We start from the raw sequence: 12291 nt of genomic DNA, 5'->3' as shown, positions 1-12291 counted from the left end.
CTAAGAACACACACAGAAAGTCCCCCTACCCTCTTCTTTTTTCTTCTCTGAAGCTTTATAATGTTTTTAGGCTTTAAGGAGGCACAGGAGAGGTGGTGGCCTTGGGGTGAAGAGGTGGGGAGACCATTGGAGGAGAAATTGAATCTCTTCTGGAAATAGAAGGAAAAGTAATTTGAAAACCTGATGTCATGTCATGGTGGGCTATTCAAACTGATGTGCTTCATTTTAGTGAGCATTTGGCCTTTGCTAACCCGTAAAATTGCCCCAACAATAAACCCCTCTGAGTTGTATCATAGACCAAATGGTAGTCTACAAAGGGGAGAAGGTCATGGAATGGAATTTCAACTATTCCATCTTTTTGGAAGCTTAATAATTTCACCCTATATACAGAGTAGTAAAAATCTAACATTCAGCTTTAAAAAAAATGCACAGTGCTTGAAAATTGAAGCTTGGTATATGATTTATTTACTTTTTGATTTTGTGCTTCTAAGACTTCCAGCCCATTGTGGTCAGTAAAGATTATTATGTCTTATTTATGTGGCATTGCTGTGGTGCCATTAGGTTCAGAAGTGCCAGTGGAGATTAAAGACCTAATTTTAAAAGACCACGTAGCCCGTCTCTCTCATGGTTGCTCATTCTTACTGGCCTCATCATACAAGGTAGAACATAGGTTCTACTTTTCTAGATTCAAGTGGTAAATCTGTGATTTGGTGTTGTGTTTAGGGAACCTTTGGAAGAGAAGAAGTCTAAATAGTTTTTGTCTTTGGTGAAGTGCTGCATATGCAATTGTTAAAGTATTACTCTCTTTTAAATCCCATAATAGAAAATAGATTTGGGTTATAAAATGTCTTCTTGTAAAAAGACTGTTGAATTTAAATTTTTTTCTTCTTCCTGCATGTAGAAAAATGCTTTAGGTCAGACCACTTTAGAGGATGACATACTTTCTGCTTTTGACTATTAACACTGATTTTCAAATCACTAGCACATGAAGAGAGGAAGAGCCCTCTGTCAGTATGCTGGCCAAACAGCTCACCTGTTCTAATGGTTAAAGGTTACCCATTCCTTAAAATGTAAAGATACACACACACAGATACGATGGAGTATTATTCAACCATGAGAAAAGGAAATCCTGTTGTTTGCAATAATATGGGTGGGCCTTGAGGGCACTATGCTAAGTGAAGTCAGAGAAGGATAGAATCTACATGGTGTCACTTATATGTGGAATCTAAAAAAAAAAAGTCAGACTCTTGGAAACAGAGAATGCAAGAGCGGTTTCTGGAGGTGGTGGGTATGGGTGAAATAGGGAGAGGTTGCTAAGAGTACAAACTATCAGTTGTAAGTTGAATAAGGTTTGAGGAGCTAATGTATACTATAATGACCATAGTTGAAAACACTACTGTATAAATGAAATTTGCTAAGAGAGTAGAACTTAATGTTCTCATCAATATATACATGTGCATGAATGCTTAGTTGCTTAGTCTTGTCCTACTCTTTGTGACCCCCATGGACTGTAGCCTGCCAGGCGTCTCTGTCTATGGAATTTTCTAGGCGAGAATACTAGTGTGGATTGCCATTTCCTTCTCCAGAGGATCTTCCCGACCCAGGGATGGAACCTGCTTCTCTTGCGTCTCCTGCATTGCAGGCAGATTCTTTACCTTCTGAACCACCAAGGAAGCCCATATTCCCCCAAAGCAGGGGTTTGCTGGAGTTGCTTTAGAGCACGCAAGGACAAATCTCCCTCACTCATTTTAAGGTCACCATGGCTCTCCTCTAGAAGGGGAAAGTTCACGCTGCCAAGTCCTGATTTTGCACCTTGTACCTGAAGTCAGGGAATCCAACTGGACTCTGTTTCCTCCCGTTGGCCTCACAGGGCTCTTGCTCTGGTTGATTTCAGGTGCTGGGGATACAGTGATGATGAACAAGATGTGGTCCCCACCCTCAGGAAGTTCAGATAAGTCACAGAGAGGGACTCAGAAACCCTAACTGCAGCACAAAGAACAATGTTTGAAAAGAGCTGTGCAGAGGGGATTATGGGAACCCTGAGGAGAGGCACACAACACGGACGTCTTAGAGCAAATACTCTCGAGTTTTCTGCCTCCCAGTGCACAACTGACAGCGACCTGCGGATATCTTAACATTTTGACTTTTATTTAAGGAAGATGTATTAGTCTCCTGCTCTGCCAATTATGGAACTTAGCAGTGGTGTGATTCACATTTAGCTTAAAATAAGAGATGCTGCTGCTGCTGCTGCTGCTGCTGCTGCTGCTGCTAAGTCGCTTCAGTCGTGTCCGACTCTGTGCAACCCCATAGACGGCAGCCCACCAGGCTTCCCCGTCCCTGGGATTCTCCAGGCAAGAACACTGGAGTGGATTTCCATTTCCTTCTCCAATGCACGAAAGTGAAAAGTGAAAGGGAAGTTGCTCAGTCATGTCCGACTCTTCACGACCCCATGGACTGCAGCCCACCAGGCTCTTCCGTCCATGGGATTTTCCAGGCAAGAGTACTGGAGTGGGGTGCCATCGCCTTCCCCCAAAAAGATGTTAGTAATCTAAAATGTTAAATACTGCTTCCTTTTAAATTAGAAGGTTGTCAGTTCAATCAGAAGGTTAGCATTTAAGTTGTTTTTCATCATTTGAATATTATTGAACATATTTTTATGCGGTAGAGTTGAAAAACAGTTTTAAGGCAATGGCACCCTACTCCAGTACTATTGCCTGGAAAATCCCATGGATGGAGGAGCCTGGTGGGCTGCAGTCCATGGGGTTTCGAAGAGTCAGACATGACTGAGCGACTTCCCTTTCACTTTTCACTTTCATGCATTGGAGAAGGAAATGGCAACCCACTCCAGTGTTCTTGCCTGGAGAGTCCCAGGGATGGGGGAGCCTGGTGGGCTGCTGTCTATGGGGTCACACAGAGTCGGACACGACTGAAGTGACTTAGCAGCAGCAGCAGCAGTATAAACTATGTGGGCTTTCCAGGTGGCGTAGTGGTAAAGAATCCAATCCACCCGCCAGTGCAGGAGACACAAGAGACGTGGGTTCGATCCCTGGGTCAGGAAGATCCCCCGGAGAAGGAAATGGCAACCCCTTCCAGTATTCTTGCCTGGAGAAACCTATGGACAGAGGAGCCTGGCGGGCTGCAGTCCTTGGGGTCACCAAAGAGTTGGACACGACTGAGCATGGCACAAACTATGTACAGAATGTCATGGCACAGTGAAGGGAGTGAAATGCAGCTATGCTGACTTCCTTGGGGGTTATCAGTGGCCTGACAGAAGGGCCCTTTTTCAAGGTGCAGGGTGGGGATGTATATTACTTATTCAGTTTCAAGATCAAGCCCAATTAGGATGCACCATAAGGTACAAGGTCTGTGCAGTGCATAACTCCAGAAGAGCCCTTCACTTAGGGTGTAATGTGTAATATGTGTCTTTCCCTATTCCCTAGGAAATGTCTGTTTAGTAATGAATGTTTAGTTTGATTTTATCATCTAGATAATACATGATTTTTACACTTCCTAAAAACACAGGCATTGTGTAAATAAATAACATATGGTGCTGATAATATTATAGACTTGTTTCTTCCTGCTAACAAAAAAGAATAATAGAATATCATATTACTAAAAATAGATGGAGAAACAGTGGAAACAGTGTCAGACTTTATTTTGGGGGGCTCCAAAATCACTGCAGATGGTGATTGCAGCCATGAAATTAAAAGATGCTTACTCCTTGCAAGGAAAGTTATGACCAACCTACATAGCATATTCAAAAGCAGAGACATTACTTTGCCAACAAAGGTCTGTCTAGTCAAGGCTATGGTTTTTCCAGTGGTCATGTATGGATGTGAAAGTTGGACTGTGAAGAAAGCTGAGCACAGAAGAATTGATGCTTTTGAACTGTAGTGTTGGAGAAGACTCTTGAGAGTCCCTTGGACTGCAAGGAGATCCAACCAGTCCATCTTAAAGGAGATCAGCCCTTGGTGTTCTTTGGAAGGACTGATGCTAAAGCTGAAACTCCAGTACTTTGGCCACCTCATGTGAAGAGTTGACTCATTGGAAAAGACTCTGATGCTGGGAGGGATTGGGGGCAGGAGGAGGAGACGACAGAGGATGAGATGGCTGGATGGCATCACCGACTTGATGGACATGAGTTTGGGTGAACTCCAGGAGTTGGTGATGGACAGGGAGGTCTGGCATGCTACAATTCATGGGGTCACAAAGAATCGGACATGACTGAGCGACTGAACTGAACTGAAAGTGATTTCAGTCCCAAGGAAAACCAACAATGGTATTTTAAAGCATTTGCTTAAAGTCTGATAGTATACTTAGGGCTGGATGACTTGTGGGAGGTGGAAGGGGTGGAGGGATAAGGGAAGTTCCCACATAATGGATTTCATAGGACATAGTCTTCTTGGAGGTGCCATATGCATGAAAGTTCTGGGCTAAGCAGGGAGCTTTGGGGGAACTTACCTGGGGACAGCGTATATTGGAATATGATGGTATGTGCATTATAATAATTGTTTTTCAGTTGTGATCCCATGGATTGCAGCATGCCAAGCTTCCCTGTCCTTCACCGTCTCCCAGAGCTTGCTCAAACTCATGTCCATTGAATCAGTAATGCCATCCAACCATCTCATTTATAATAATTAATTTTTAAAAAATCAGTTCAAATTTTTTGGTTCAGTTGAGATATAATTATATTAAGCATAATACATGTGCATGCGTGCTGAGTCACTTCAGTCATGTCCAACTCTTTTGTCACCCTAAGAACTGTAGCCCACCAGGCTCCTCTGTCCATGCATTCTCCAGGCAAGAATACTGGCGTGCGTTGCCGTGCTCTCCTTCAGGGGATCTTCCTGACCCAGGGATGGAACTCACATCTCTTATGTCTCCTGCATTGGCAGGCAGGTTCTTTACCACTGATGTCACCTGGGAAATCCAATATAATACATACAGCTCTGTAGAAGTCTAGGCAGTGCAGTATAATGACTTGACTTACATATTCCCTCAGGTTAGGTGCTTTTGTTTTCTGCTTCATTAATTAACGCTTGGAAATTTCCCAGGCCAGTGGACACACCACTGCCTTTCCTGCCACCATGCTCAAAACCTGAAGCCAGTCTTTTTGTCTTGTCCCATTTGTCACTAGTAACCTCTCGTCAAGTCTGTCCGTCTGTCTCTTTAATCCATCACACCGCTCTGTTCTTACTGCCTTGACTCCCAGTTCAGACCAACAGAGGCGCTTCCCCTTCGATCACTGATTCCTTCATCTAGCATTTATTCAGTTTCCCCTTTTTCCTGCTGCCAGATCCTAGGGACACAAAAATGAATGGCTTCCTTGTCCTCGGGGAGTCAGCCTTGTGGGGACATAGGTTTAGGAACAGATCATTGCAGTACTGTATTCCTAAAACTGTCTTGAAAAAAGTCACTGTATTAGCTTAAGATTATGCACCCTTCTTACTCCAACCTCTCTCCATATTACAAAATAAGTACTAGTTCAGTTTTGCCTTTTTATGGTTCCTTTTACCCACATAAATAGTAAAAGCTTACATTTTTCTTTGAAATATGCATTCTCTAATCTGTTAGCTTTGATGGCTAGAGCTTTCATTGTCCTTTCATAGAGTTAATACATCTCTTTAAGAATAGTTTTCTACTATCAAAGCAGTTCCATTATTTGTGATTAAAGATCTGCACATTCACATCTAGGCTTACAAATGTGTATTTTTTACTGAATTCAGATTGCATGGTCTGACTTTCTTGCTGATGAGCAGCCACCAATCCACCCTTCCCAAAGAACAGAAGCAATTGCTTCTGTGGATCATCTTCCTAAATCTGTTTTGGAAAGGGAACTTTCAGAAGTTCCTTGGTGGCTCAGATGGTAAAGAATCTGCTGCAATGTGGGAGACCTGGGTTCGATCCCTGGGTTGGGAAGATCCCCTGGAGGAGGGCATGGCAACCCACTCCAGTATTCTTGCTGGAGAATCCCCATGGACAGAGGAGCCTGGCAGGCTGCAGCCCATGGGGTCCCAAAGAGTCTGCCAGACTGAGCGACTAAGCCCACAGGAGAGAGAAGGACGATCAATGTATTATGGGCGGTCTTGATAATAAGCTGTTCTTATTTTTCTGTTTTATTTCTAGCTACAAGAAAACACATGAAACCCTGAGTCATGCGGGGCAGAAGGCAACTGCAGCTTTCAGCAACGTTGGGACAGCCATCAGCAAGAAGTTTGGAGACATGAGGTACTGTGGGGAAGAACCATGTGGAAGAGCCTAGGCCTTTGGCTTTCAGAGACAAGGAGGGGCATTATCCATTGACTAGTCTTCCTAAGGCATTCTTTTCTTTAATTGGATTAAAATTTTATGTGCCTGATCCTATTGGTGACTGAGATACATTTTTATATTGGGACATTTTCTACCTAAAGGTCAGCTTAGTGGACCTGATCGCAGAGATGCCCTTTCTACTATTTAGTAAAAATAGAAGACAGAGCGTACCTTTAATCACCAATAATAAGGAGAGATTCCAAAAGAATGCAGCACACACTGAATTTGAATCACTGTAACTTAAACTAAGTTAAAATATGCTTTCAGTGAATATGCTCTGATAAACTATTCTTGCCTACATTTTTGTACACATACAGCTAGTATATATATTTTTTTCTATGCTAAATATATAGATATTTATTCTTTTATTCTAAAAAGCTACCATGGATATATGCACCTGGTAATATTCTTTCTTTACTTTGGCAATATATTGTGAATATATTAATAAATGTTTATTACATCTTTGTTTTCAGTGGATGTATTATCTTCCAGGGCACAGCTGTACCAAAATTTTTAAACCAGTTCCTTTGCACATTTTGGTTATTTTCTGTATTTGTTATATAAAATTAGGGTGAATATCAAGATTTTGAACTGAGAACAATGTAGTATTGACCATTTTTATTTTTTATATTATATTCTAGAAAGTTATCTTACATACAGTTGCTGCTGTCATATTTTTTTGCCTATTTAAATACCTATCATAGTTTATTTTGAATTTGGCTGATATGCTTAGGAGATTTTTCTTTATAAATCAATGTCATTTTTGTCTCTAAAAATCAAGTTCAATTTTTAAAAACTTCTCAAGTACATTTTATGTTTCTTCTTTTTAAAAGCTATGTGCATATTATTTTACTGGATTCTTAAATTATTGGTTTATGTATTACTCTGCAGCTTTGATGCCTAGAGGCAAATATTTATATCTTTGTGTTTAAGTTATTTTTTGACTTCAAAAATTACTGGCTTGTGCCCAACATTCATGCATCATTTTAAGAACTTGGCATTCATGAGGCTAGAATTAAGTAAGTACATATGCATGAATCTGAGTACATTGCTTTATCTTCATTTTTGCTAATAAAGCAATAACGAAAAGCAATTAAAATTCTTCAGAGGCAGCATGTGATGAACCAGTACGCATTTTGGATTATTAATTAACCCTAGCTTTATTAGAATAAAATTTGCAGTCATTTCAATGGCAGGAAAGCATTTATCTAAACTAATTAAATAATTCCTTAAAACAGGAAAGACCTTATCACCAGTTACATCCAAGAAAATATATTTTGTCATGTTTATAAAATTTGTTTTCCACATACTTAGTTGAAACAATGATCACAGTGGTATAATACTGCCAACAGGAAGAGTGTTTCTCCAACTGTAGGAGACTTTACAGACACCTCTGAAGCTTGTTAAATGCATATTCCTAGATTCCACCTCTCTCTCTTGAGATTGCACCTCAATAGGTCCTGGATGGCATCTAGGAATCTGTTTGAAATAAGCTCCCAGGTGATCTGACTTCAACTGGTTAGGTGTTGAGGAACCAAGTGTAACTTACCTGTACCTGGGTATTCTCAGTTATAAACGTAGACAAGAGTAACAAGATCATCAGGTTATTATGCCAGTAGCAGAAGACAGCATGCCATGTACGAAACATTCAATAAATGCTAGTTTTTACCTTTGCTAAGGAACTGTCTCAGTTACAAGGTGGCCCTCCAGGACAGAAATTAGGCAGAGCCCCTGAACAGGAGTATGCTGTGTTTCATGAGTTGTACAGAATGAAGACTGTGTTTCACACATATAGCGTGTTGACACACTCATGTTCCTGCATGAACTGGGCATAATATCAAGGTGTGTTAACTGCCTTTCCTCCTGTTTCAATGTGGCTTTGTTTTAGCATAATGGATAATCTGTTTCCCAGGAGTTCCAAACTTTTCGTTAATTACTGCTCTGTGTAGAGGACACAACACTTCCACTATAAAGTGTGTCTAAAAATATTGGGAAATGTAGTCTTTATTACTAGAGATTCAAATATGACCCTGTAATATTTTGTAGACTTATATTTTCCGATCTATATTTTTCTCAAGCTAAATATCTAACATCTATATATAAATGAGGATAAGTCCCTGTGGAAACAAGTTTTACAAAGGATTATTACTTTTGATTATACTAGAACAAGTAATATATGTAAAAATCATATTTAAAAATTACTTAAGTTTAATACAATAATGATTCTTAAATGAGAACAATTAGCGGGTTTTCAATTTAGGGTTCAAATCAACTTATCAATTTATAAAATGATAGTGGGGAAATTTAAAAATTTTATTGCAGGCATTTTACTTTGAACCCCTTTGCAGTCTGAAAGTATTAATATCATATTATTTTATATTTTGTTGGTTACATCATCATATCCCTTTATGAATTCTGGGAACACATTTCTGAATTTGTTCAAAAATTGCCAGAAAAATTTAGATACCTTAGGAGAAAAACAGGACCTCTCAATTTTTTGTTTAAAATCATTACAAGTTAATACTCACAGGTTTCCAAAACTTAGAATTTGGACCTTTTAATAACTGAGTGAAAAACACTACGTTAAGATTTAATTTAGATGTTTTATAAAAACAAATCTTTCCTGAGCTAAGGTCCTCCTTTTATCCTGATGACCCCTAAGTGAAAGCCCCTCAGCCAGTCCTGGAATTCTGCCTCCTCCTCCGTCTGTTGGATAACATGGCTAATAGCTACCTAACCAGATGATTTTCTCTGAGGTTAACACGAAGTCACATTTATGAAAGGACTCTGTGACCAAATGCAAGCTACTGGAATCATTTTTATAATAATAATGTTGCCATCTTCTTGGCACTTCTGGGTGAATTTGCTCAAACAGCGTGTAATCTAGTGGAGAGGAAATCTTTGGACAAGGCTTGTATAACTTTAACAGAGAATCCAGCTATAGCCATGAGAAAAACGGTGAGAAGCACCCGTAGCGGATTCATGTTGATGTATGGCAAAACCAATATAGTATTGTAAAGTAAAATAAAAAATAACATAAATAAAATTTTGGCTAAAAAAAAAAAAAAGAGTTGGTAAAGCAATTGTGAAGACAGTAAAAAGTCAGTGCACTCAGAAAGAGTAAGGAACGGGGTCCCTTATCTTTTCCCTGGGGCTCTCGAAAGCAGACAGCGGGCAGTGTGGTCCTTTCTCTGCATCCTGATGCGCTAACCTTGCTCCTCCTTTTCTCTCCTGTGCTTCTCTGGCTGCAGGTCTCATTCCATCGGGTAAGCGCTGCCCCGGGGGCCCAACTGGCTCCCTCCCTCGAAGCTCCCTTCCTCCCCAGAGCACCACAGTGGGCGTGCCTCGGCCCCAAAGCTCTTTTCCTGAGTGTTCTCGACCAGGGAGTTACAGAGTATAGAGCACCTAATGTGTTTGCATCTGTTTCAGCACTTGCTTATCTCATTTCTGAATCATTTATTAATGCATCACTTTGGCTTGCTGAGTCATCCTCAGGGATCTCTTTCTGCATCATGCCGGTGGACAGAGGTCCTTAGAAGAAAAGGAAAGTGAAATTGTGCACTGCAGATGTATTTGAAACCGGCAGAAAGTAAAGTCGAGAAATAGAACAATTTCTTCTAGATGGTCTTGTTTTTCTGAACTTCTGATAACTGTTATTTAGGCAGATGGTTCACCTTCAACTTTCTATACCCTCTAGAGTTGAAGTGGAAAGCCCAAATGTTAATACATGTGCAATTGTGAGTCCCAGGTCTCTGAATTAAGCCTCCGTTGGGGTGGAATCTTTTTACATAATTTAAAAAAAAAAATCTTTCCTAAGAAAACTACCTGTATTTAAGAGATGCTACTGCTAAGTCGCTTCAGTCGTGTCCGACTCTATGCGACCCCATAGATGGCAGCCCACCAGGCTCCCCCGTCCCTGGGATTCTCTAGGCAAGAACACTGGAGTGGGTTGCCATCTCCTTCTCCAATGCATCAAAATGAAAAGTGAAAGTGAAGTCGCTCAGTCGTGTCCAACCCTCAGCAGCCCCATGGACTGCAGCCTTCCAGGCTCCTCTGTCCATGGGATTTTTCAGGCAAGAGTACTGGAGTGGTGTCCCATTGCCATCTCCGATTTAAGAGATGAATACGTGATAATGTTGATGAATTTCTTCTAGTAATTCTCTTTTTTAAATATAATTTATGAAGAAGTATTTTGCCTATGATTTCTAAATGGAGTGTCTGTAAATATCTGCTGCATTTCTTTGTTCTTTTCTTTCTGAGTTCTAGTAAAGTTACTAACCCTAACCACAGTGGATATTGTTAGGGAAGGTGAGGGTGGGTTTGATCCCTTACCTGTCAAGCTTCTTGGGAGAGGAGCAGGCAGGAACTGTGCTGGAAAGTGGATGAGGGAATGCTTGCCTAGGAAAATGAACCCCATTTTGCTTCCTCCCTCCACACACCGTGATTTCTAAGCACAACTCACATAGAAATAACAGTCCGTCAGAGGGACAATGAATCAGTTGCTGTAGGATTAATAAGGTAAGACAGCTGATGCTCTTAGAAGTCTCAGAAAAGTTGATCCTTGTACCAGTTGTCCTAGGATGGAGGCGGAAACCCTAGCTCCCACGTTGGACTGTGTGAAATGTGTTTACTTGGCGTGTTTCCTTGATGGACTCATGTTAACTCTGTGTAGTCCTCTGATGAGCTTCAAATGGGATGACGAGCTGTTAGCTGCCTGGCTCTACCTGCTGGGCTTTGCCCCTTGTCCCTGACTGTCTTCCTGAAACAGGAGGAGGGAGCTGGACCAGAAGTCATGTCCCCAGAGTCATGTACTTGGGCTGCTGGCCTGAGCCGGGGGGAATCAGACACTCTCCTCAGATTTCCTGGCTTACAGGGAAAGTATAGGGTTGGCCAGAAATTTGTTTGGGATTTTCCATATGATCTTGCAGAAACCCCAAATGAACATTTTGGCCAACCCAATAAAATAATATGCAGCCACGGACCATCTGCTCTTCCTTTATTCCTTGGAAATGATTGTGGCCCATCCTACCCAACAATAACAAATATCATCTTGGTGGGGAGGGCAGGGAATACTTCAGACAGTTGACATTGCTGTTTTAAAACTGTGAATGAGGAGTTTCTCATATACTTATATTGTACTATCTTCTTTTCTCTTTTTGTTTCCCCTTTAATCTGCTTTTGCCCTGAAGCTACTCCATTCGCCATTCCATAAGTATGCCTGCAATGAGGTAATGTGTAAATTAGTTTACATAATCTCAATGCAGAATGTGTATGAAGTGTTACTGTTATTGTGGATTTTTTTCCTTTTTTATATGAGGGGAAGTGCCATGACCTATTATATTCTCTTTTCTGATGGCCCCAGGAAAAGAAGGCTGACAATGCTATAGAAGAATGGTCGCGGTGAAGGGCTCGGGCTATTGACTGGACACAGTAGTTTAAATCCAGCAGTTCCTGATTTGTATGGCCTGAGACAGTTTACCGAATCTATTTCAGTCTCCATTCTCTTGCCCGTATACTAGGAGAAATGAATCTGTCTACTTCAAATGGCTGTTGTGAGATGTATGGTCTGCATAAAGCACTCAGTACAAGGTCTGGAACATTCCAAGCACACCTGTAAAGGGGGAAATCATTTTATTACCACAGCATTAAATGAAAAAATAGGAGACAAAGAGGGCTACAGTTCTAGAAAGGATAACATTAGGATTTGTTAAAGGATATATTAAGGTGAAGAGTCTGTTGAACAATAAAAATACCATTAAGCTTATTGGTCAGCTGAAAACTCCAGAGAAAGGTGTTCCTCTGGCTTCCAGTTGGTGTGACATAGTGATATGATCAGATAAAATCAAAATGTTAGACTGGGAGTCAGAGGATGCAGGTTGTAGCCCAGTTCTGCGAGGGGTAAACTTGGCAGCTTTGGGAAGATCATTTCGGTGATAGTGGTTTCATCACGCTTAAAAATAAAGGGCTAGAACCAGACTTTGG

At 40.9% G+C, this 12291-nt stretch overlaps 1 protein-coding gene across 7 annotated transcripts in view; it reads left to right on the top strand.

Annotated features, from left to right (window-relative positions):
• TPD52L1 (tumor protein D52-like 1) overlaps positions 1-12291 on the top strand; it is a 93641-nt gene that overhangs the window by 73362 nt on the left and 7988 nt on the right. For 3 of the 7 annotated variants that reach the window (XM_013966367.2, XM_018052958.1, XM_018052957.1), the window contains exons 4-6: positions 6127-6228; positions 9561-9575; positions 11499-11537. In XM_013966367.2, coding sequence (XP_013821821.1) covers positions 6127-6228; positions 9561-9575; positions 11499-11537 — 156 coding nt within the window. The remainder of the gene's footprint in view (positions 1-6126; positions 6229-9560; positions 9576-11498; positions 11538-12291) is intronic. The other 4 variants (XM_018052955.1, XM_018052959.1, XM_018052960.1 and 1 more) reach the window with 2 other exon arrangements.

This window comes from Capra hircus, chromosome 9 (assembly GCF_001704415.2).
Source record: "Capra hircus breed San Clemente chromosome 9, ASM170441v1, whole genome shotgun sequence".
NCBI lineage: Eukaryota > Metazoa > Chordata > Mammalia > Artiodactyla > Bovidae > Capra > Capra hircus.
Note: the sequence above shows the minus strand (reverse complement) of the source record. Positions and strands in the feature narration are given on the sequence as shown.